At 38.4% G+C, this 25,331-nt stretch overlaps 2 protein-coding genes across 2 annotated transcripts; one reads left to right on the top strand and one right to left on the bottom strand.

Annotated features, from left to right (window-relative positions):
• The first annotated feature begins 1,087 nt into the window (after nucleotides 1-1,087).
• Nucleotides 1,088-25,331, top strand: LOC123706949 (Golgi-associated PDZ and coiled-coil motif-containing protein-like). Its single transcript, XM_045656612.1, has 14 exons — nucleotides 1,088-1,267; nucleotides 1,511-1,638; nucleotides 20,877-20,931; nucleotides 21,145-21,286; nucleotides 21,491-21,596; nucleotides 21,723-21,881; nucleotides 21,958-22,083; nucleotides 22,271-22,383; nucleotides 22,462-22,560; nucleotides 22,768-22,945; nucleotides 23,016-23,126; nucleotides 23,286-23,463; nucleotides 23,544-23,757; nucleotides 23,851-25,331. Exons 1-14 carry the CDS (start codon nucleotides 1,180-1,182, stop codon nucleotides 23,930-23,932), a joined length of 1,779 nt encoding a protein of 592 aa, XP_045512568.1. The 5' UTR covers nucleotides 1,088-1,179; the 3' UTR covers nucleotides 23,933-25,331.
• On the bottom strand, nucleotides 2,852-12,754 carry LOC123706950. Its single transcript, XM_045656613.1, has 10 exons — nucleotides 12,584-12,754; nucleotides 5,570-5,670; nucleotides 5,385-5,496; nucleotides 5,023-5,120; nucleotides 4,833-4,943; nucleotides 4,527-4,742; nucleotides 3,762-3,880; nucleotides 3,578-3,674; nucleotides 3,264-3,496; nucleotides 2,852-3,126 (listed from the first exon to the last, which is right to left on the bottom strand). The coding sequence occupies exons 2-10, from the start codon at nucleotides 5,660-5,662 to the stop codon at nucleotides 2,889-2,891; spliced, it is 1,317 nt and encodes a 438-aa protein (XP_045512569.1). The 5' UTR covers nucleotides 5,663-5,670; nucleotides 12,584-12,754; the 3' UTR covers nucleotides 2,852-2,888.

Here is a 25,331-nt window from a genome sequence, read left to right as displayed (position 1 = left end):
ATACCTAATATTTCTGAGTTTTGTTGATCGACAGGCTCAATATCCGACACTAAATGTTATCAAATGAGATCATATAGGTTCACGCGCATAAAAAATATTAAAACACGGAAAATTTATGTAATTTAGACTATGTTTGGAGACTAAAACTATATTCAAACTGTACTTCTTTGGTCAATCACAAATTAATTTTACTTCCACAACAATTTCATATAACTAACTCTAAAGCTGTGAGTGTGTTCAACACGACATCAATTTACATACACCAAACACTGTTTGTTTACATTCGACAACAAACGAATTAACAAACAAATATAGTGGCGCGGGGAATATGACGCGCCTCAATTTGACGGTTTCGCTTCGATAGATTACATTCTACATTAACATAGATGAAGCAAAAACGTTGTCAATACAAAAATTATGTGTAGTATATGAGACATACTACTTTATAATATTCTTATATAACATATTAATTTACTGGCACAATAAAGTAGTAATCATTATTTATATATGGCAACTTTTAAATTTCCATTAAAAAGGGACTGTCCCGAAATCGTTTTGTTTCTTTTCTACCGCCCGATTCATTTACTAAAGTTCAGTATTTGAATTAATGTAAATAGTTCTTGCTGAAAAGAGAGCTACTGCAAAAAAGTTAATTGTGCTTTATAATCATGAACGACCCTTCTTCTTTATGAGTCGCAAATCGCAATTGCTGGAATCTCTACTCTAGTGCAAAATATAGACTTTTACTGTGCTATATTGACGCTTTAGTGTCGTATATTGCCAAAACATGGCAGGGAAAGGAAGTGTAAAATGGTCAAAATGCGGTATAATATTTTTCGGTAACCTTCCATAGGTTTCCTCTTCTATCCAAGCATGGGTCTCTGAAGTAAGTAGATGAAACATTTATTTAAGATAAACTTCCTCCTAATTTTACAAGTTCTCACTTTTTGCACAATTCCTACCTGAATTATGCAAAAAGTGTACAACCTCTACTTAATAGTGTTCTGTGGCTGTAGTTGTCAAATTCAACGATCAAAGTTGTTTCAAAATATTAACTGTCAATTTTCAAGCGACTGCTGTAGTGCTGTCAACCAGAGTGAGAATTCGAGATTCTAATTATTATTGTTATGCCGTCAACAACATAAATTTTGAAAATAATTGAACAAGTTTATAGTGAAAATGGCGACAACAGGGGTTGGTTTTCGGTGGTTAGATTTATTGGAAAAGGAATTTGATAAAGCATGTGTTGGATTAGATACATCTTTAGGTGAGTTAACTACATTTATACATAAATACCTACAATCTCAATTTCACTGATGGAAAAAAATACTCGCAGTGACTGGGTTTCCTTGGTAAAAAAGTGATTTCGTATAGTTTGCGACTATAGGTTGTCCTGGTGTTCTTTGTTAATTTGTTGTTTATTGTTACGTAAAGAATTAGTTATTACTGTAAGGTCATTGACTCGAATCAATAGGAATTGTGTATAATCAGTAGAACGTGTGTTTCTCAGCGGATCTGGAGACCGAGGAACCGGATACAGTGTTTTCTTCTCGCCAAAAAATAGCAACGTTGAGTTCCTGTTTTGCTCAGCTCACTCACAAAGCCTTGACCATTTTTCAGCACAGTGCAAAACTTGAGGTAAGCTAATGACTAAAATTTGTTGAAATTTTTTAAACGTTTACAGTAGGAAAATTTTAATACATTAGCTGATTAATAGAACTTTTTAATTATGAATGTCTTGATTTATTTATAAGTTGACTTTATTTAAAAAGATCAGAACCAAATTGGTGTCTGACTTTAAATGTTAACACTAAAAGTCTAGCGACTGCTAGCCTACATGCCGTATATGAAGACATATACAGAGGCATTAAATAAAACAAACATTTTTTCATGCATCACAAGAAGATTGAGCAGTTCTTGCGATCAGTAAAGAGTAACATCCCTATGCAATGCAAAGTTTGAACTAAACTACCTCTACTCTAATGTGGCCTCTCTTGCTTTGTAGAACCCAACAAAGTAAAATAAAATATCAACTCAAAGAATACAGTACAATATTCCTCATGTTGCTGGCCATTGTCAATATTGTTTGCCTTGTATTGTAAACCTGTTAGATTTTATATTTCATTAGATCTTTTTATTTTTTAGTTATGTTGTTTATGATGTTCGTATTTATTAAAAATATTTGTCAAAATGAATGAATTCAAATTGAATCCAAAATGGGTTTAAACTTTACTAACTTTAAAAAACTACTAGGTATCATTTTATCCAAAGTACACATATATCCGATATATGATATATCTGAAGAACTGACAATGACCATGAAAGTGTTTGAAGCCGTTTAAGGAAGCTGGATACATATAATAATTATAATAGATATTTGTATACTATACAAACAAGCTGACTCTAAGAAACATGATCTACATGGCTGATCACGTTTCTTAGAGTGAGATCCCTATGAAAAAAACATCTGCAAAGCTCAGGTTGACTGTCCCAAAATCCGGATTAAATATCTAGTTAAGTATCTATAATGTAGAGAGGACAGGATAACATTCTTAGTGAGTAATTACTATAGGCACACCACCCTTTTTGGGAAGAAGTTTAATAAGTCAATTGCCATTACTCTGTGCGGTGTGTAGTTTTAGTGCATAACCTCTAACATGCTTATTTCATTAAAAGAAAATATATTCTCAAAGTGTTGCACATTATAACGACCCAATAAAATGATGATAGAGAATTGTATAATGTGATATTTACAGTACTTTAAATGACAATATTATAACTGTATCATCATTATCATTTTCTTATTGTATTTATGAAAAACTAGAATCTAAAGTTTAATAAAATAATTGTCTGTTTATTAAAGAGTACTTTATATCACATGCTTAGAATTAATTGTCAGAATTTCTCCAAGTAGGGCCGCGGTCATACGGATGTTTATGAAGATGCCTTCGATGTGGTAATTGGTAGGAAACACTTTCTGTAGTAGTCTTCGGTTTAGACTTCCCATCTACACTGCTCAGCATTTCCTGATCTTCTTCTATTATGTTATCACTGCCTGCTTCGAAATAAGCCATGTCCTGTTCATCTTCACCAAACTCCACATTTTCTTCCGAATCTGTTTCACTCCTACAATATATTACAACCATATAAAACGTAATTCAAATCGTGCTACGCTCAACTATCGAGTTAGTCTCGGATATATTTCGTACTAGGCATTACTTATGCATATTTTATTGGTAAAGAATTGAAGAATCAAAACCTACTTAATCCCCTTAAGTTTCTGTAGCAATCTGTCGGCAGCTGCCGTGACGTCACTAGCGGATGAAGACCCACCCGGGTCATCAGTGAGCAGTTTCTCTAGACGCTGAAGTGCAGCGTCGGCACGGTTCGTCAAGCCAATGAATTTTTCTGTGAGCTGTTGGAGCTCCTTTTCATTGAACGCTGCGTGTGATGAATTTCGGAATACGGTTTCGAGTCTCTTGCAAGTCGATTCCATCTGAAATGATTGAATATAATGACAATGAATAAGCCTGTAGTGACAGTTTCTTTGCTAAACGACGTCGATAGCTCAAAATACCTGTGAAGGACGATTGCTGAGAAGCTTCATTACTTTATTGTCGTGGTTACGAACACTATTCTGTATATTTTGCAATTCGTGGAATGTTGATGCAGTTCTGAAACAATCGCAGTACAAATAAGTAACTTATAGACAAATTTTCACACATTTCTGTGCATGTGATAAGAAATATTAGAAGACATACTTATTTATTAAAGAATCTATAAGTTTGTCTAAAACATCTGCCACATGAGTCGGATCATCCAGTTGCACTCGTTGACAGGAGTCCACAAATCGCCTCTGCTCGTTTAGCACTTCCTGCATCTAAAAAAGAAAATAGGATTACTGTTTTCTCTGTCCTAAAGCAGGCGATGGACTAGGCAGGATAGAAATAGATTCGGCCTGAACATTTATTGAGCTAAAGACATACCAGACTAAAAGTAGCCTAGTCACGAGTCACGCCGAGCGTTAAAAAATGCTAGTAGTATTTGTCCAGCTTAGCAACGACCAGATAAAAATTCAGTAATCATGAATTCGTGAGGAGCAAAAAAAGCATATAGGCTATATATAGATAGGAATGCAGGTATAATTATGCTTCTATAACTTATCGTCTATGAATATTTCTTGTCTTTGAATAATGGCCTTCTCATATTAAGCTGTGGTTTCAGTGCTTGCTGATATAACTATTAGGAATCTATAATATGTCGCTTGAAGGTTTTGGTATAATTTCTGTGCTTTATATTAATAGTAACATTATCGTATTGTGGGTTTATATTTTTGTCATTGGTTAATTATTGTAATAGAAATTAATTTTTCCTTACAAAATTGCAGTGTAATTATTTACATTTCATAAAATATGCCCAAAGTACGTAAGAAATATAAAGAAACAAAGATGTCTCTAGATTGATTAAAATCATCAATCATGAAACGAGTTATTTACATGAAATAAATCTTAAAATTATTTTGTTACCTTTAAGTCAATTTTGTAAGTGTTGTCATTCAATCGCCTAGAAAAAGCTGCCTCTAAGTCTGCAGAGTTGAGACGTGCATCTCTTTGTCTCCTGGCTAGGGCTCGTACACCGTCAGCAAGTTCTCTTCTAGTCACATTCACGAGGGCCATACCATCTCTCATTAGAGATTCCAGTAGTATGCTGCGACGCCAGGTGTCGGCGTATGCACCGCTTACCTTTAAATATAATATAATAGTAAATAAATGAAAGCAGCGGTTTCATCTCTTAATATTGTTTGAATAGCGTTCAATCTTCTAAACTCTTACCTTTTCTAGCAGATGCGAGTGGGAGTCGATTTGATTGGTGAGATTTTGAGCAATTTCAACAAATGTTGTTTGACTTCGCTCTATTTTGTCGGTGCTCTCTTTGATGGAAGCCTGGAATGAATAGTTATTATGTAAACAATTATGTTGGCGTGTCCCTATTTCAATGGTAATTGATTTCTACGAATCCTACCTGTACACTGGTTTGTAGCATGTGGAGTCTATGCTCTAATCTTTCCGCCGCCAACTGCGCTCTCTCAAGCCTTAATGATAGAGTTGTTTCCACGCGATCTGGAATTGTTGGAATATAGTTAATGAAGCGTACGTGCAAGAGGGTGCACTTGGTTAACTGATGGGCCTGTTTGTTCAATTGCGAAAGTTGCCCACGGTTAGGCACTAAAATAGGATATGACACAATAAGATCACACAGTGAGTCATTGCATTTTGAAATATTTTACCTAACACTTAGGTTCACGCTTTATACACGTCAATAGCACAAAATGATGGCTTGTGATGTTACTTGCAATTTATGTGAGATTGCATGTTTGCTCTCACCCAGTTTGTCTTGTATGACGTCGAGTCGTCTCGCTTGTTTAACCTGCAACGCACTGATGGTGTCCAACATTCTCAATCGCTCGTCAATATTCGCTAATATGCTTGTTAGATCCTGAAAATATACAATATTTCATCTTTTTCATATTACCACGTATTACCACGAATCAGTAACGCACTGAAGTCACCTTAGGTATGTGTAAAGCTAGAGTGTGTTGCTCGGCCGGCGAACAGCGCGCCAGGCAAAGGCAGGCGAGCGCCGCCACAGCCACATTTAACATGGCCCTGCCTGAAATATAAAACCATAAGAACAAACTGAATATCGTTTAAATAGAATAAGCCACTGGTGATACTAAGTTAACTGTGTTCATACAGTGCGATGCATCAATTTTGGTAAATCAATCCACGGATGCACGGATCCATGAATGTAAATGGTAGTGGATTAATTTCAGCTTAAAGAGTTGCCGGTAATTGATTTTTGGTAATTTTGACGTTGGTTAAGATTGACCATTCATACTGCAGCCATTCGCTCTAGACTCTGCATTGTATCTTAAACGATTCCTGTTTATACGAGGAGTTCGTTCGAGTATCTTAATATACAAACTGCCTAAATGAAGAATAAATGCCTCATTCTGAATAACAAGATCACAAAAACAGTTGCGTAAAGTTTATCGACACGATGGAGATTTTAAATTGTTTTTGTTTAAATTTCTTGTCAAAGAAATGGTGAGTAATCTTCTGTTCCGGAAGAAATCGCTGTACTGGTGACTAACACAGCACGTATTATTCCCAACGCATCTAGATTTTGCATTGTTTGTACTTTAAGCAGGTGTGCTATTTTGTCATTATTATGCATGACTATTTGTTTGCATTCCCCGACAGTTCGAAGACCCGAAGCCCGCTAGTATTGATTTGTGACTGTTGCATCCTCTAATTCTCAGCTAGCTTCTATCGTACCGTACCTACTCTTTCTAGACGCGGAATACGGCAATATATATACGTATAATGATACTAATATTACAATCGCGTTGAAATGCGATAAATTCGGCAGCGAGCCGCTATTACACATTATAACAATGATTTTATAATGTTCTGGCCCAGCTCCTCAAATTGTCGTCGCTCGCCCACTCAAGTTCGGGGTCAACCTTTCGTCAGATCAAGCTCGTCTCGTGTGGTTTCATAATCCGTCTTCTATTATACGTCAGTCACGGCCCCTGATTAAATCATTTTGTATGAATATCTATTTATGTCCATCGCTTGTTATGCTGAACTTGTTGCTAGTCGCATGAGTACATAAGTTCTTACATTGAAGAAATAAATTAAGTTTTTTAATACGATAAGGCTGTCGTAGTAGTGAGTGGTCACGTATTTTGATTGAAACTTGATTCGTTGCGCAGCTATCGAACTTATGCCCTATTCATAAACGCATGATAATTATCGTATTATATATTAGCATGTTACTGTACGTTTACAGTGTAGATTTATTTACAGTGTAGACGCAATTTATACGCGCTTTATAACAATCTATCAAGGTTGTATCATGCAAAAGCTCGCAAAACATGTTCACGTGGCGCAGGACTTTTAGACCTCTTAGACAATTGTATATAATAATGTCAAGAATTCAATTACTGTTGATGAGAGGGATGCGCTTCGTGTCCAAACAATGATATCATCATCGAAGCGCTACTGCCCATCGGGCCTTGGCCTAGTCGACCAAGAACCTCGAGCCAGTCCTGTACTTGATGATAACTGTCTGTTATTTAAACGCTTCTTTGGAAATATAATATTCGAGCGTTTTGTTTGTTAAAAAAATGTCTTTGAACGTACCAAAGTTGCCTTGGTGTGTTTGAAGTCAGACAAAATGTGTCAAGAGACTCATAGTTATCTGCGATGAAAAAGGAAAGGAATGCCGATATTTGGAGTGCGACCGTGTCCTTCGCAAAACTTGTGACACTGGACCCGGCTTACGAGAACTTTATTTTTTACAATATGATAAGACATATATAATATGTCATCTGCTAATAACAGTGTTGTGAAAAAAAACCATTTCATTTTATATAATTTTCCAAAAATCATGCGTTTACCCCGTATTACAATAATTGGGCGTTGTAAAGCCGCGTGAGCACACTAAAAACGTTTATTAATGTCTAATAGAAATAGACGTAAAATCTAGTACAAGTTATAGGCCGCTTGTTAAAGTGCAATAGGACTGGAGCGGAGCCAAACCGTCTAGGAAATATATCCAGGTTTCTTTCCTAGCGTTTATGTGCAAATATATTTCATAATGCAAAATTTCTTACAAAAAAGATTGTCAAATTTATTAAACTAGGCAATATTTGAATAACCATTCGTTTTAGTTCTGTATTGTCGTCGGCCTTTACATCTTTCCCCTTTTCTATTGTGCGGTTGTTTCCTGGTGAGATCATGCTTATTCCTGAGCCGAGCCACGATGCCTGTCAGCCATGCTGACAAACAAGCAACTCACTATGAAGGATTGCCCGACACTGGACAATGAAATTAATCGGTTTTTCTTGCGTAGTCATGCGGCTTCCGTATCTAAATTAAAACGTAGCAACCCCACTCATAATACGTTCTTTAGGCTTGGGTGAGAATATTATTGTTGTCGAGTTTTTACCTAACCTTACCTGCCTCGTTAGTAGGTATAGTCGAAGGTATTTTGTGCTCAGATAAAACTAAATTATATAAAGTGAAAATAATACAATGTCCTAATGCCAGTATTCATATCGATATGATTAGAATGTGAATATAAATGCTGTGACCTGCGCCTGCTCTCGGAATGTGGTCGGACTGCCGATTATAAATTTTCGCTGGGTGCAATTCAAGTGACTCACCGCCCTGATCATTTTCAGGACCACCGTGCAACCATTACTATTTTGTTTTATTAAGATTTATTGTAACCGGATCAATCAAGAACTATTTAATTTGGTTAAACTGTAAAGTACTTTTAACATTGTAAAACATTTTTATATTAATTAAAGATAGCCTCCTAGATTGCGTTATCTTCTTGGCTCACAGATCGGCCTCCTTTACGACTTTGTCACATTAAATAGAAATTGAAAAGACTAGGACACACTACCAGAGGGCTCGCAATAACAATGCCGTGACAATTTCAAGAGTTGCTGTAAACAACTACAATCTATATAATACAATCTGTATTAAGTCATAAATGAACATCTTCATATCCACGAACCCTCAAACATATATGAAATAGTATTGTACACAATAATGTTTTTTGTAATAGGCTCGTGGAGACTGCGCGGCGGCAACACAGAATATTTTCTGCTAAATAGCTGTCGTTCTGTTATTTTTATATTAATCTTTGAGTAAATGTACTATGAATTATAGCTCGTGCCATAAACGTTTGACAGCTCATCCGAAATATTACAGTATTTATGAGTAATAGGTAGTATAATTCGGAGTCGGCATGCCATCATAAAATGTGTAACATTTAAAAGTATCTGTTAATCCTGCTTAAAGCTGTGCGTTAGTACACAACATAAAACAAAGATTATTGAAGGACCAGAAGCTTTTAACGTTTTTCTTGTATGTGACTATTTCGATGACATTTTTCTGATAACACTGCGATGACAAATGTAATATGAGTCATGTTAACTTTTTATTTAAGGAGTCAGGAATTAACAGAAATGGCTGAATTGTTCCTTATCCAAATAAACACCAAAATTATGACAAGTACTACATTTAAAAAAAATTGCCCCTCTGTGTCACTGTCAATTAAACAGTAAAACTTTTAACAGCAATAGTTTTGCATTAGATATTCTAGAGATGATAATTATGATAAACGGAGATACAACAATGACAAAACAAACGCGTAGAAAGCACAGGTTTTCATTAACAAACAGTTGAATTGAAGCCAGCGTCCCGTCTCCTGCGTACAATTGTGCAACATGAATATTTAATCCGTACTAATCTCGCTCTTAGTAAACATCAATTCACGCAATTGATTTGAGTTATTCGACGCATTGTGTGTGGAATTATTAATATGGATATATCGCTTGGGGATTTACCTAAGTACATTTGCTAAAGTTTTTAGAGTTTGCTAGCACAATTCTCTTTTGTTCCGCAAAGTAATAGAATAGATAAACAATGATATCTTGTGTTATGCCCTCCGTCATGGTCTCCTTCATATTCTGATTACACCTCGGTTTATTTTGTTATTGTTAACGACAAATTAAACAGGTATTAGTGGGTGACGAGAAACACGAGGAAGTTACGGCACTGAGGTCAAGACGGCAAGGTTCAATGGCTGAGAGACGTTAATGTATTGTCAACTTTGTTGGTAATCTGAGAAAATAGATATTTTTTCTAAACAAAACTAATAATATAAAGTAGCGGGTTTATAAATTACCTTAAAAGTTACGCACCCGAGCAACGCAATTGCCTCTCGTCTCGTTCCAAGTAAAGAAATGAATTGTTTCGGGAATTAGGAACTGATAATAAACAAGACTCAGAACGAGCTTTGTGTTGCAATCTGGTTTTTTGATAAGGATCGTTTAATTTTATTTATTTTATTCGTCTGCTCAACCATTCGTAGAATCTTAGGTCACACTTTATGTAAACTACACAAAACGTTGTAATAAAGAAGGAATGCTTGCAAACCGGCTTCGCGGCGACATTATCTAAATTTCAACATTAGCATGATGGAGACTAAACGTCAGTTAGATCATTATATTTAGTTTGGCTTCAGCTACATATGTGAATTTTGAGTTAACAATGTCTAAAGCTATTTACAATCTTCTTTACAATATGAAAGTATTCTCTAACGTTGCTATAGGTAAACAACTTATACAGTTGTATAGTTTAATTATAAAGTAATTTATGAATTCGTTTATAGTTAAGGCAAAGGTGACGAGACAATAATGCTAAATACTTTCTCTTGCCATACTCTTATGCGTCGGGAGGTTAGCGGTTAAGATAACAAAAAACGCATTGCCAACATTAACAGAGCACGTAAAAGCCTCGCGCTATGAGTCCATTATAAATGGATGTATTTGTCAATCCGTCCTAATTAAAGTGCTCATAGAATTAGGAACGAGCATATTGAACGGCAATTATAAACATCGTAGAGATAGTAGGTACATTAAGATTAATAAAAAATATTCTTTATTTGTTCATGTGGGAGGCATATAATATTTGAGCGCAGCAGACGTGTCGGGACCGAGGAGCTGTTTGCGACGGACAAATACAACGCACTTGTCACCGGGAGCCCCACTTGTAGCTATTTGCTTACGTTGATACGCATACTGAATTAAATTCCCTCTAAAGAATGTTAGGTGATAGAAGCCTAGTAGATGGCGTGATCGTCCTGATTTTAAAGCAGGTAAAATATTCAAACTATATAGACTTTCAAGACATTTTTGTCGGCGTCGGGACGTGACGACCCCATCGCCCACTGGTGAAATAACCTGTGACTGTGCAATCAGTCAATCCCTTCATAGTGTGAGTGCTGTTGCCTTCCGGCTTCAGCCAAATAAGCAGGCACGACCGGAGCAGTACCTCAGGGTTTTACCACACGCGGTCGCGGTGAGACTCCCCCTCTTTGCGTCCTCTTAGAGAAATAACAAGTAAGTCGCCTTTTTAGAGGAAACACTCCATTATTATCGGTTTGCTGTTTTATTCAGCTGCAATAGAATTATTATCGTTCAACGTGTACTTGTATGATCAACACTCAACCGTTTCCCATTAAGTTTCATATGGAAGTTAGATCGTTCACGGGAAGTGCAAGTTATTCCGGGGCTGACTGGAAATGTAATTGATTATGGCCGCCTGCGGGCACTTTGCGAAATATCTCCGAGAACAATGGTTATAATTTAAGTAGAAAGGGCTTGTAGCAATTTTAATTAGAAAATATTTATTTGTGGCAACACAAGAGATGCCGCGTGTGTTCAACGAATTACACAATTTCCAAGGTGCTACTTTTGTAAGAATTAATGATGATTTAAGAACAGCTTTATTCTAATAACGCGCAGATTATTACTTTATACGCCTCAATTACTCTTTACTTGGGAAACAAATGATCGATTTCGAAATATGTTAAACGGGTGACGTGAAACAATTTCCTAAATAGTATCCTGATCACGTTATATCTTGATCTAATCTGCACTTTACAGTAGACGTTAGTGCCAACATGTCTTAATTCACAATTAATGATTAGCCCAACACCTCTTCAAAATCTGGACTTTCGTAAGTATCACTTGTGCACCTACGTTGATTACGTAAAGGCCAAAACGTCTAAAGGAAATATATGAATGCCGTAAAATAAAATCTAGATCCGAATCGCGAAGTAAAGGTCTCCGTTGCCTTGAGTGCAGCAAACTGATGATTACGATATCAAGACGGTAGTTTGCAAACCGGTCAATATTATGATTTATGCTCTTGGACTTGTTTGTTTGCCGCGAAATGCTCCATAAATTTCTTGAAATACAAAGTTTATATGGTAAATGAATATTCTTCACTGAAGAAGCTTACAACAGTTACTTGTTAGGGAATTAATTCAGAGAATTTAACGGGCAGTCAAATTTTTAACTGCTAATTAATTACACATTACTGCGTAGAATGGGTAAAACGCGAATAGGTTTGCGATTATGCTAATTTATTATTATCTTTCGTACAATGTCGCAATTTAGTATTTACTTCATTCTGTTATATCGGTTTTGTAAGTGTAACTTTGAGTAGAAAGTTTCTCATCAATGTGTAGTAAAATAATGTAAACCAGTAAAACTATTCTATTGTGTAATTGAGTAGGTATATTTTTAATGAAAAAAAGATCATAACTGTTATGTTAAAAAATGATATTGAAAAATAAATAAAAGCAATATTGTTATTAATAGAGTCGTAAAATATGTGTTTATAGGTAAATTATGTTTAATGTTATGATTGAAAAATGGCGTTTTCCTACCACAAATTAGCATATACATTTACATATATTATGTATTATTAATTGTGATTGTTCATGTTCAATATTTTCGTAAAAGTATGAAAACGGGAGTTTGTTTCGATTAGACGCATATGATTCTTAATTTATTTTCGGCACATTTAGAGAGTCAATCTAATCTGCATAATTGTTTCGTTAGGAATTTAAAGAGGTTACAATATTCGCATGGATCGTAATGGCAGTCCATTATCAAAAGATGCGGTGATAAGTTGATAAGCTTTGACGTTACCTATTTGGAGTTGGTGTCGCGACGCGTGCGATTTCTTAGAACGGGAGAGTTCACAATCACAGCACTCACAATTTATTTTACTTTAGAAACATCGTAATGTTGCGCGTGAACTTTGCGTGTTTTCGGTTTGCGCGCGACGAGTGCGGCCGGCCCAGCATCCGCGACGGTTGTGGCTGCGACGGCGACGGCCAGGCTCGGCCACGCCCCGTGCGTACGCGCACCTCCCCGCTACAACTGAAGCCTTCCTCAATAACTTTTCAGAGGTTTTACATCTTATGCTTTCACTTACAGTTGTAGCGTGGAAAGTGTGACGTTATTTTGTTTATCATTAATATTAGTCGCGAGTCCACGATGTCCGTCGCATTATTGTCAACCTATAGTAACAAATAAGTTCAAACATTTATATTTATTAAACATTGGGTTGGATAGAATATCCTACTGCAGCTCTAATAGCCGAAAGTCAAGTACGATGCCATAGACGGGAGTGAGGAGAGTGCGTGTGCGTGAGAAAGACGTAGATAAATAGTCAAGGGTAATGAAATGAATCGTTTGTTTCGATGTTAATTAATTAAATACGGAAACGGTGAAAAGACGTCTTTGATCGCTCATTACGGTTGCGACACTCGTCGTTTATATCAAGTGTCCAATTTACGATGGATCATCTCAATCAATATTGGTATTACAGTTAAAGTGCGTTACGTAAAACTTTCCCTCCTTCGATGGATGATGCTGAACATTTTGCGATCATCAAAAGCGAAGCCAATTTCCCACACACCTGTGCATGATTTACTGCCTTCTGCGTAATTGGTGACGGCCGGCTTGGGTTCCGGAGAAGTAGACATTTTCTATTTACATTAGTTACGGTATTTAAGCATCGTGTCTTTAATGTATTTTTTAGCATTTCAATTTATTGCCAGATAAAAATGATGTATTTTGTTATCTATCTTGGTTTGTATGTTGATTCTTGAGATGACTGCAGCCTTCCTTATCTTAACTCACTAGATTTTCGTCATGCGTGTTATTGTTTGCTTTGATGAAAGCAGATAAGTACTTTTTGAGGAACGCAATTTGTAAATTTTCAATACTCTTTCCTTAGTTATTAACACTTATAATTATAATATTCTTATAATGATAGCCACGTTTTTATCAAAGTAATCAAATTTGTTGAATGTATCTTGTTATATCGTTTGCATTATGCTAATGTGAACGTATAATGCATATTCAAGATTTATCTTAGCAGCTATACACAGCTGCTATCGTAAGCTAATATCAAAAGATCCAATATTGAAAATGCCGTTTCATTGTCACTGTTTTTTGCATAACACGATGTGGATGATGTGAGATATCAAGGACCCTTTTGACCGCATGACGAGATTTGCTTTTTATGTAAGTCTCGATTAATATTCAATGTGTGTCAATTTAAGCCGAACTGGGAACTGGAAATTAGTGAATATAATCTTGTGTGTTGTACTGCTAATTGGCCGTCGGGAGCCATTCGACAATGATTGCCTAGTCCGTGTGAATGACCAATCAGCAATAAATCAATTTAGCTAAACGATTCTAGTTTACACATCGTTTCTACACTTTATTGTAGCCAACAGTTTTGTAAGCTTTTTGATTATATTGGCGAATTATGTGATCAAGCAAAAATGAATATTTGAATCGTAATACGTTCCTATTTGTGGATCAAAGAGATTAGATCAAAGACGACAGAGGATACGTGGATTCCGTTGAATAGTTATTGGACGCTTTTGACTTTTGAGGGCAACGACGTTAATCATAAACCGAGTCTTTTTTCATTTAAAGTAGAGATGTTTATGAACCATACGTATTATTTTAAAATAAAATAACTAAGTAATTACCACTCAAACACTCACTCCGCTGGCTCTGCGAACCAAAAGTGTATTGGCCTCCGAAACGAGAAACTTCCTGGGCCTGTCTTGTGCGTCCTCTCAATTTATGACTTTCAGTTGCAGCAGGTCCTCCTTCACTATATCAACTAACCGATTTGACGTCTTGAATAGCTAAGCGGATGAAATTTAGAATTATTGTTTTAATTTCGTAAGCACCAGAAATAGGTGATCGCAGTATATTCAGATCAAATTATGACAAATATTTTATTCAATTACAGCAAATGGAAAGCCCTTGTTAGATGACAATTTGTATCATTGGACGCCGGACTTAATTCGTATCTAGCGGTATCAAGATATCTCCTATCTTTGCTAATTCGCCTTATATTCAAGTTATTCTAATTGCACAAAATTACGTCACTTGCGGGATAACATTGTCTTATCACGGGCCATTTCAATGTATTTTAATTACCATTTTATAAAAGTAAAACAACAATATTTGCAAACTTCGTCGTCAGGTTTTCTTATAATAAGTATAATATAAAGTTTGTATAATAATGTTGAGAATACTATTTTGTAAATGTTTCGCATTTTCAAAATATACCAGTGCCTACGGATTTTAGTCAAATTGTATCATCTTAAAAAGTTATTGATAAAACGAAAAGTCGCAATTGAGAGCATCAATTGAGCACCGACGTCGACAACGTGCACTATTCCTCCACTAATAATAACCATCGAGCATCAATCTGTTGAGATGAACGCTCCGATGCTGCAATTTGCAAGTCCACTTTAGTTTATATTAAACTTAACCTACTTTTCACTTTATGGTAGTCTTCTGGTACTATATCACGATTTTATGGCGTTCATAAACCACGGTTCCCGATTGATATTGCGCTGTAGATACCGCGTAGTACCCATCCACTACAAACTTGTATGTGGAGTAAAAATTAATCTATGTATATAGTTTTAGTTAATTGCGATATTAAAAACTAATAAACTTACATTTAAAAAAAAACCAATCGCTTCTACAACACGATAATCATTGGCTAGTTAAATTACATTACGAACTATGAATTATAATTGAACAAGTTGTTTTTCGTGATAATTTTTATGATATTCTGAGAAAGAGCAGGAAAGTATAAATTATAGTTCAAAGCTTGTCTATTAGTGTGTCAGTATGATCGATGCATTTCGATAACATTGTGCGAAATGGTGATATGTTAACGTTTAGTGCAACGACATTACTATAATGTTTTACATGATTGTGAAAATTTATATTTATATATATATATATAAATAGCTCTACAACCTTTTAGGTCTGGGCCTCAGATTTCTGTATCAATCTGTGCCTAAGGCATGCCTTACAATGTTTTTCGTCTCTGTACGAGCGAGTCTTAAATGCGCACATAGACAAAGAAAAAAATAAAATAAATAGTCAACTAAAATTGGCCAGAACAAAATACCTGCAGAAAGCGATTGTTTAAAGCTCCCAGTCGCCATATGAGAGACATATGCTATGGCCCGCATCGATTCTGATCACTAACCGCACGAGTTCCGCTATTTAAGTTCTTTGTTACCCCGTATGTGGTTTGTGGTTAGACCTAGAACTCGGCTCCGAGCAGCTTTGACCCTAACCGATTGCGTCTTTGTAATTGTATCTATTCGAAGGTAACAGATAGTTCTAAGGTTTCATTGCAGCCCAGTGTTTGGGCATGAACTGCCAACGCTTAGGTCATGCCTCGTACCCCAGCTGTGCACCAATGAAGTGTCGATCAAAACTTTGTAGTTTTCTCACAGGTACCAGTCCACCGGTGTTTTTCTATAAATGTAAAATGATCAAGGGAACAGTACAGATATCTAAAGCCAAGACGAATGCCAGTGGCAACGGTCTGTCATTTATATTATTGCTTGACTAAATCGATTTCTTCTCACAATCCGTAATAACAGTAACTCCTTATATAATTTTTGCGTTAACGGACAATCACATTGTACCTGACTTTGAGTGATCACATAAACTGGGAGCTATTAAGTTTCATCTCCAACGGCTCCGCAGATTAGATTGCGAGGCATTAAAAATAATGGCTCTTTATCGCGCCATAACACAGGCCATGTTGTCTAACACCAGTTGCAGTTGAACCGTCATGTTTCGTTAATTAGCTTTGAAGAAACTTTTAGCACGCTCTGTCCCGTTTACAACTTTCCCAAAAGTTGACCTTGTAATAATAAATACTGTATTTATTGCCTACATAAGAAACTTATTCATATTGAAATGTAACGTCGCGGGCGCAATATTTTGATCGGTCGTTAGGTGAAGCCCACGTCGGCATTAAAACGCATATTATTAGCATTTTTGTCAATGTTAATGCAGCACCTGTGAATGCCAATTACAAGGTGCCACACCTGTGCCGATCGGATAAACTTAAGCATTATTTAATACAATGTAAGATTTGTGAAGGATTACGAATTACGTACGTGACATTCTGAATGAGGAATAATTGGCGTCTAATGGGCTTATGCCCATTACCCTATTTACCTACCTACACAACTACACAGTACGCATTCTCAGTCTAAAAGTTTCGGAGTAAGCCTGCAAAGATGCACTAAGATGATTTCGCGGTCATATAATTGTACAAAGTTTCAAGATAGACTTATAGAAATTTATAAAAGATTGAAATTTATATTAAAATGCTGGAGAAGCTGAATATTGTCGATTATTCGCTTGGATTTTGAATGTTTGATTCAGACGTGCTCGCGGTGAGTTTTATAAATCTCTCAGGCTTACACGTACCTTAGCTTGCGACTGTGACCGCAAATATTGAGGCATGCAAACTTGTTTTCAAGGATCGCATAAGATTTAATGCGCGTCTTGCTTATCGAGACCAATAATGATATGATGTTGATACTTTAGTGTTCTTGGTTTTATTTGAAATGCCTTTAAAGATCGCAGTAATTACTCGGCTTGGATTTGTTTCATAATCATCAGCTGTAAATAAACTAAACACTTGCACGAATAGGTCTGACGCGTCCATAAAATTTAAACTAGCATATGTACTATAATTACTCGCTTATTAGTCATACGAAATAACTATTCACAAACTATTGTACTAACATTCATGGATATATGACATCAGCCTATAGAGTAAGTTAAATACTTGTAAAATGTTTAGTAATTTGGAAAATGGTAAAATCTTAATCGCACAAAATGAAATATATGCGAATCCCTGTGTAGCGAATGTAACAACTAAATCCGACCAACCGTTGTACATTGAATTGGTAATCTAATACGGGATGTTAACAAGAATGCATTACCTTCAGATTGGACGGTGCATAGACCCGATTCCTAGAAGTGCACTACAGACCTGATGACGTCGCTCGCATTGCCAGGTGCAATAATGTCGTTTGCATTTCACCGCTTATATCTCGTTTCCTCATGAATACAATATTTTCGTCTACAATAAGTCTTCGCTAAATAAATAGTTTTCTGATGATTGTTATATGACCAATGTCATTTTATAAATTCAATGTGAAGTAAAAGTAGGCATAATGCAACTGACTAGTCGCTGAATGATTCAACTGATTTTCGTAGAACTATGCTTAGAGGCTTACTTTTTAGCTCTATTTCCAATTACGTATCTATAGAAACACTCGTGATTAACGGTCAGCCAGAAACGTGTCAAATTAAAATGCTGAGAACATATCAGATTCTATTATAGAGGCATCTGCAATGCATTTATAACATCCTATAAATAGGGATTTACATGTCTTCCTTCAACTTGAGAAAAGTTCATTGAAACTTCAACACAACTGTGTAGTGATTTAATACATTAAAACGAAGTAACTCCTCCATTTATTGAAGTCATTGTGCTTAGTGCATGGTGGTTTAGGGTAATCTCATCCTCTATTTCAAATTCTTAAGCTTTTGTTCAATTATGTACGCCCGAAGCGTCTCCTCGGGAGAGCCTTGAAGTCTGATAAAATTACCGATTAAATTTAAAAAGATTAGAGTAACGTTTAAGAATGAAGGTAGTCGGCCGTTCCGTTATATTTTATTACATATCGGACAAATGTCAAATGAAGATAAACCAAATTAATTTCATAGTCAACTACTTGGAAGATTCCCAAGAGACGCCGTGTGATTATCCTGTCCGCCGTCATTTGTCAGTGGGTCATTTATGTAGGCATTCATTGTTTTCATTGTAGAACAATAGAATTTAATCGAAACTCGTCTTATACTTGTTACTACACCTTCTTTAGTCTTTACTTTTCCCTCCTAGTGATTTAAATATACATTTATACATAGGTGGGAACGGAGAAGATATTTTGCTCTTGTAGTGGTTGATGCTCATTCAGTCCGTTATGCGCCCGGGTGGTAATGTCTTTCATACGCCCATTGACTGTCCTCATTGTAGCACGTTTCGAATACTTTCAAATTGTTAAAATGCATTTTCTATGATGCGTAAGTTTAACAAGCTAAGCAATCGCTCCAGAAAGACGTTTTGTGCGTGGGTCTTGAACCCGGTTTGGCTGGCTCCGGCTGTTCACTTTTAATTCGACCTTTTGGCTGCACTTATGATAAAAACGAAATTAGATGCAAGTTCACCTCACACTGTCACATTATACCTTATTAGGATACCTTGATTCTTGAATAACGGCTCATTATCTGTACGACAGTGTACCGTATGAAATTAAACATTCCAAACTCTTTGTTCAAAGGAATAATGTTTAGTAAAGATGCAAGTTATTAACCTCCAGTCTGTTTAAATTATTCGAGAACAGTTAGTGTGGCGAGGTGTTTGCATATCGAGTGACAATAAGTGAAAAGGCGAAGGACCAAAGCGCCTCGGCCGCGTTCACCGCCACATGTAAATGTAACGAGCGCTATTATTCTAGTCAATACTCGGTACAGAGAACAATAAAGGGCGCGGCGAGACCGATTAAACAACGATCTTTCATACGTGCAATGAACTATTCGAGGTTCCACCTTTCGCTATTGATGAAATGTTGAATGGAATAGCCTTTTGAGTGCCCATTTGTTAAGTATGCGTAAGTTAACGTCCAATCGGTTGTAACTCTCGCCCAGGGCCGGCTTATACTACAACTATCATTACATAAATCAATTATGATCTCACCGAATTCGATATGTGTGGCCTCATTAAGATGCTGAGACTGCGTCCAGAATAGTTACTTAAATCTGACACCTGTTATTCAAATTAGGTTCGAATTTCATGTAGCATGTTTATTCCCGCAAGTGTCGACACAGACGGTGATTTATTGTTATTATTTTGTGTTGGAAGACTTCAGTGCGAAGAAGCGCAGCGCGTACGCTGGCTATTGCTATTGGCAAATTGTCTGTCCGAGATGCACACGCCGATAAAGAGCCGCAGGGAATCAATCTTGCGGGAACGTTATCTGCAGGCAATCTCAGCGCACAATATAACGAGGATAACGAATACGGGGAATATATCAATCAGTTACTTGGCGATTTGGGAGCAGAGTTGATCTGCTCCTACAGTGTGAATTTTGTTATAATATTTACAGGCGACGTCCACTATCGGTATTTATAATATGTTAATTCTACTATGTTAATGGTCTTGAATTCGGCGTAGGTCGTGTTTATTGTTTATTGGCCTCATAATTATATTCACTTATTCGATGCGCTAATGAAGTGTCTATAAAAGTGTTTATGAGTTCTATAAATTTTATTTTCACATATCGGTCTTAAATAATAAATGGCCAAGGTATTGCATGATTTTATGAACCTTTAATTTAGCGTGTTAGGTAATCCTCATTTTGTGTTTATCGTAATTACAAGTATTGGAAGCGGTTCTGTCTAAGTACTTCTATTACATCACTTAACGTATCGATTGATTAAATCCCTATTTGCTTGAACGAGTGAAACCGAGTTAGGTAATTTGTTTCTCAATCACATCTTTGTAATGAGCAGAACGCCCCGAATTTAAATCAGTCGCGAGTTAAGAAAATATATTAAATGTACGATCGATTAATAACAATAATTGATTGACGCGCCATATTTCAATTTTCGAAAATACACTGTTTGATACATTTCTGTGAAGCTAGTTAAATCACGGTCATACATTTCGGCTCGTTGAGGTTCGAGTTAAAATGTCATAAATAATATTTGTAAAATCATTTATACAATTAAAGTTAGTTAGTAGTAATGTTCGGGGTTGTGACGATTCATTCCCCATATGCGGCACTCGCTTATTTGAAATAAATTGGCCGAAGGTTGTGAATGTAATATATGTTTAGATAATGTGGGTACAACGCCAATGAACGTGTTACACATTTTCCAAAGATGTTATCTCCGGCGACGACAATAAGCTCAACCGATCTGGGTTTACGATTACATTCTATTGTCTGTTGACACGCCTATAGTAGAATGTTACTATTACAATGGAGTCAAGTTTCACTCTTTTTTTCAGGCCGAGTTGGTGGATATGAGGGCAGAATTGGTGCAGGCGCGCGCGGCGTCAGCTGGTGAGCATTTTTGTATTTTATGAATGGCTGTTATTACTTCCTAGGTCATATAATTTAAATGATGGACAGCTGATAAATAGTTGTCGGCAATTTTGCGTTAATTTAAAACCATTTTTTAAGGACATTTTTATTTGATTCTATATTCCCTAAACTAGACAGACTCTATAAGCATAGAGAGTAGAAAAGCTTTTCGAGTATTTGTATACATTCGAGGTGGCTGTCAAGAGGGTGGAGACGTGGCGGGCAACGTCCCTGAGGCGGCGCGAGCTCGGGCGGAGGCCGCTCAGCTAGCGAGGGAAAATGCATCGCTACGAGAAACGGTTCTCGCGCTCCATTCGGAACTTTTCGGTGCTAGGTGAGAAAGCAAATCGAAATCCTTTTACTTAGGACTAATAAAGTATAGAAACAGTTAAACGTTGTGAAGCAAAAGAGTTAAAGAATATTTGCATCCCGTGTGAGTACGTACTACGTACATACATACATACGGGAGAGATTCGATTTCTTTAAATACAAAATGTGGGACAACGCTTTGGCTCATTTCGGCTCAATGGTTTTTCAGATTAGCGACGAAGTATTTGGATAAGGAGTTGGCCGGACGCATACAACAACTGCAGTTGCTGGGCAGCGACATGCGAGCAGAACTGAGAGATTCTCTCTGGGCGCAGGTGAGAAACGGCATCGCCCGTCTATTGTTTTTAACATTGCAAGAAGTAGTTATATGTATTTATATATGTATAAGATAGAAGAACTGGGTACCCTATATTGCAATAAAGCCAAGTGGGGACCCGCAGGTGGAAGCGGAGATCTTGCTGCAGCGGCACAAGACGCTGGTGCGCGTGTGCCGCGGCACCTCCCCCCGGCCCCCGCGGCCCGCCGGCCCTCTCCGCGCCAGACCGCGCACCGTGCGCGTACGACGCTCGCCGCATCTCGGCCTCGGCATCTCGGTCACGGTGCGTATTCGTCGGGATTACTCTAGGAGCTCATTTTGATGTGCAGTAATGTTGTAAGAGTCGTCGCACGTTCCAGGGCGGTCGCGAGCACGGCGTGCCCATCCTGATTTCGGAGTTGGAGATGGGCGGACCCGCCGCTCTGACGGGACAGTTGTACGTCGGGGATGCCATACTGGCCATCAACGACGTCGACCTCACGCAGGTGATGTTATATACTGCGATTACAATGCGTCGATAATGATAACAGTCGAGGTACAAAACGTTTATTAACAATCACTGCCGACGCCAAAATCGTCAGGCATTAATTAGTTAAGTCAATTTAAGAAACCCCGTTAAAGTTGCTCTGAAAAGAGAGAGCCGTTGACGATTTGCTCGTGCAACTCCGGCAGGCGTGCCACAAGGAAGCCGTGCAAGCGCTGCAGAGCGTGAAGGGGGACTGCGCACTTTGCGTGCAGTACATCGCCACTGACGACGAGGACAGGCTCTCCGAAGACAACTACAGGTTTTTAATATTTGCACAATGCCGTCTCATGAATGAGTCGAAGGAAGAAATTGTACATTAAAATTGTGGCACGTTCAGGTTCCCCTTGTATCCGGAAGACGGCGAAGAGTACTGCGACGAGAGGGACGGCTCCGGAGTAACTCCCACGGCACCGAGGACTCCGGAATATAACCACAGGTTCTAATCTTTTTATTCGAAGGCTGACAATAATGGGAATTACTCGGTAACAATCCTCGCTTAACCTCATACCGATAGCTTATTTGAAAAAGTAGACAGAGACTCAATCTTAATGCAGGTTACGTATATCGTCGATAGAATTCTGCTTTATTTATAATTTATTTAAAGATTACTATTATCAGCTTACAAACAAACCTAACTTTCCAGATGCAACTCGGAGGAGAGATCGCGCACCGGCAGCGAATCGCGCTTCGTGGCGTTCGGCCCTCCCAACGGTCCCGTCGGGCCTGAACTCGCCCCTTACCCCGACTACAACAACATCAACAACAACCTCGACATCCTCGACATGGACGACGACTCCATCAAGATCGAAGCGAGGCTCGAGGCAAGGACGCTCCGGTCGACGGTCCCGCTCAGCTTTGAATGTCCCCGCTTACCGTGCTCGTGCTCCGTAGATGGTGAAGCTGGAGGAGGTCGCGGCGGGACGGAGTCCGGCCCCGTCGGCCTCGCCCGGCTCGACGCCGGTGCACCTCGCCAGGACCTCGCTCAAGAAGAGGAAGGCCCTGGTAAACGCCGTTCTACCGCATCACATCGCGTGGTCTCTGCCGAGCGACGGACGATCCCGTCGACGTTTCGAAAGATGACAAACAATTGTAGCAGAACCGAAAACACATTAATAATAATTACAAATATTAAATAAAAACGACAATCGCCGACAATTGTAGGACTGGAGGACGAAAGGCGCGTACAGTGCGGTGTCCGTGGAGGGAGTGTCGTCGGACGAGCCGGGGGGCGAGGCGGACGCGGCGCGCGCTCGCGACTGGCGCTCGAGGGGCACCTACGTCGCCCTAAAGCAGAGGCACCGCTCCGACGACGACGCCCTGGACAATCGGCCTCGATCCGGTCGGTGTCCCTCGACCGAGGCGCCCGAGAGACGACCGCCCTCCGGCGAGTCCGCCGCTTGACGTTCGCTCTGTTCGCAGGCGACTCCTGCGACAACGCAGTGCCCGTCGCTCGAGAGGTGACGATGGCGCCGAGCGCCGCCACCGACTCCGTTCCCGCCGTCTCGATCGTGAGTCCGGGGGCGTCGGACACCGCTTCCGCGTCTCTCGCCGCCGAGCGCAAGGCGGCCGGGGCGACTGCGCCGACCGAGCTCGACGGCGACTCGAAGCCGAGGAAAGAAATTAAAAATTTCAGGTAGACTTAGACTTAGACGTAGACATTCCATCGGTCGGCGAGGCCGAGTCGCTACGGTGAACGAACTTAAAGACGAGTGCGCTCCGTTTCCAGGATAGGTTCGGCGCGTCGCGTGGAGGCTCACGGCCTGCTCGTGAACGGCGACGGAGACCCCGACTTCGGGACTCCCGTTTGAGCGAGCCCTCGACCCGCTTCACCGCTTCTCGTCCGCCGCTCGTCGCCGGATGGAGCCGATTTGCGCCCGACCGTTATAGCATTTACTTTTGCGTCCGCCGGGGGCTCGTGACGATTCGTTTAACCCCGGAGATGTCGCAGTGTCCGAACGTCGATTATCACTTTTGTTTATTTATTTTTTATATAGAATTTCAGGCAGCTTCGCGTGTTCGCGCATTCGATGTACAGACCCGGTCCGGTAAAGCAAAGGAGGCGACGAGGCCGGTCTTCGACCTTAGATTAAGCAAAAATGCAGGCAAAAAGATGTGAACGTGGCGAGTGTCGAATATTTAAAGAATTCGCCCACACGTCGACGGGCCGTGGCGCGTCACGGCAAAGTCGACCTTGCCAAAAGTCAATTTGCCGAACCTCACTTCTCCGCTTTGCGCGGGACGAGTCGCTCTCGAAAACATTGGACAGACGCGAAAGTATGTCTGCCCGTGCCCCGTTAAGGTTATTGTGATTTCGATTACGGCACAAATACGCTTAAAAAACATAATGAAGGAATCATGACAAAGAGACGATGACTTTATTTAACTAATTGAATGTTGTGGGTTACGTGTTGCTAATTCATGTCAATACATTCTTAAGAGGAGACGCCCTACGGTAAATGAGTTTACGACAAACAGCTGTTTGGAGTCGATCCAAACTTAATCTGACCTTAACATTGTCGTGTCATTTGATTCGCTTTTACACATTCCAATGAATAATGACGAATGTTTTCTGACTTTGCAATGTTATCTATTATTTATTTAATTTTTTATACACAATTAAATATTGTCAAAAACACATATAATCATATAAATAATTTTACATTAATATATCACAATATTTAATAACAAGCGTTCATATTTATGAATCGTATTCATTTCTTTGTAAAACAGCTTCAGATCTCAGGGTTGAATCTCGAAATAGTTTTAAATTTTGCCATTTTCATATTGTAACGGCTTCCATTATTAATTCTACATGGTATGCAAACTCCAACAATATATTATAAATATTCTTTGAAAATACTGCACCAGCAATACATATGTATGTAATATAATTATTTAGATACAATAATTTGAAACGAAACTTTATTATCAAAATTTCATATTTTTTACTTGTGACTTTAGACATTGATATAAAGTTTGGTGTATTGAGGGATAGATAAAAACTACTTTCTGTGACGATATTGCTCAGCCGTGTACCTCTAGGCCTAAATAAGACTGCAACATTCCATAAATCTCCTATGCATTGTATAAGTTTCGCTGTAATTTGTAATGACATGTACCATGTAGTATGGTTTTACCAGTAACGGAACATAGTAGTGTATGTATTATTAATTTATGTTAAATTGAATAAATTTTATAAAAAACATG

Source organism: Pieris brassicae, chromosome 3, assembly GCF_905147105.1.
Source record: "Pieris brassicae chromosome 3, ilPieBrab1.1, whole genome shotgun sequence".
NCBI classification, from domain to species: domain Eukaryota; kingdom Metazoa; phylum Arthropoda; class Insecta; order Lepidoptera; family Pieridae; genus Pieris; species Pieris brassicae.
This window is presented reverse-complemented; position numbering and strand designations above follow the sequence as displayed.

Bases quoted from the DNA above. Each gene is read 5' to 3' on its own strand.
- LOC123706949 (XM_045656612.1), top strand. From the start codon at position 1,180: ATGGCGACAACAGGGGTTGGTTTTCGGTGGTTAGATTTATTGGAAAAG. The intron at 21,882-21,957 runs GTGCGTATTCGT...CGCACGTTCCAG, and splicing joins GCCTCGGCATCTCGGTCACG to GGCGGTCGCGAGCACGGCGT. The intron at 23,127-23,285 runs GTAAACGCCGTT...CGACAATTGTAG, and splicing joins TCAAGAAGAGGAAGGCCCTG to GACTGGAGGACGAAAGGCGC.
- LOC123706950 (XM_045656613.1), bottom strand. From the start codon at position 5,662: ATGTTAAATGTGGCTGTGGCGGCGCTCGCCTGCCTTTGCCTGGCGCGC. The intron at 5,497-5,569 runs GTGACTTCAGTG...GTATATTTTCAG, and splicing joins TAGCTTTACACATACCTAAG to GATCTAACAAGCATATTAGC. The intron at 3,881-4,526 runs GTAACAAAATAA...TTTCTTTTTTAG, and splicing joins CTTACAAAATTGACTTAAAG to ATGCAGGAAGTGCTAAACGA.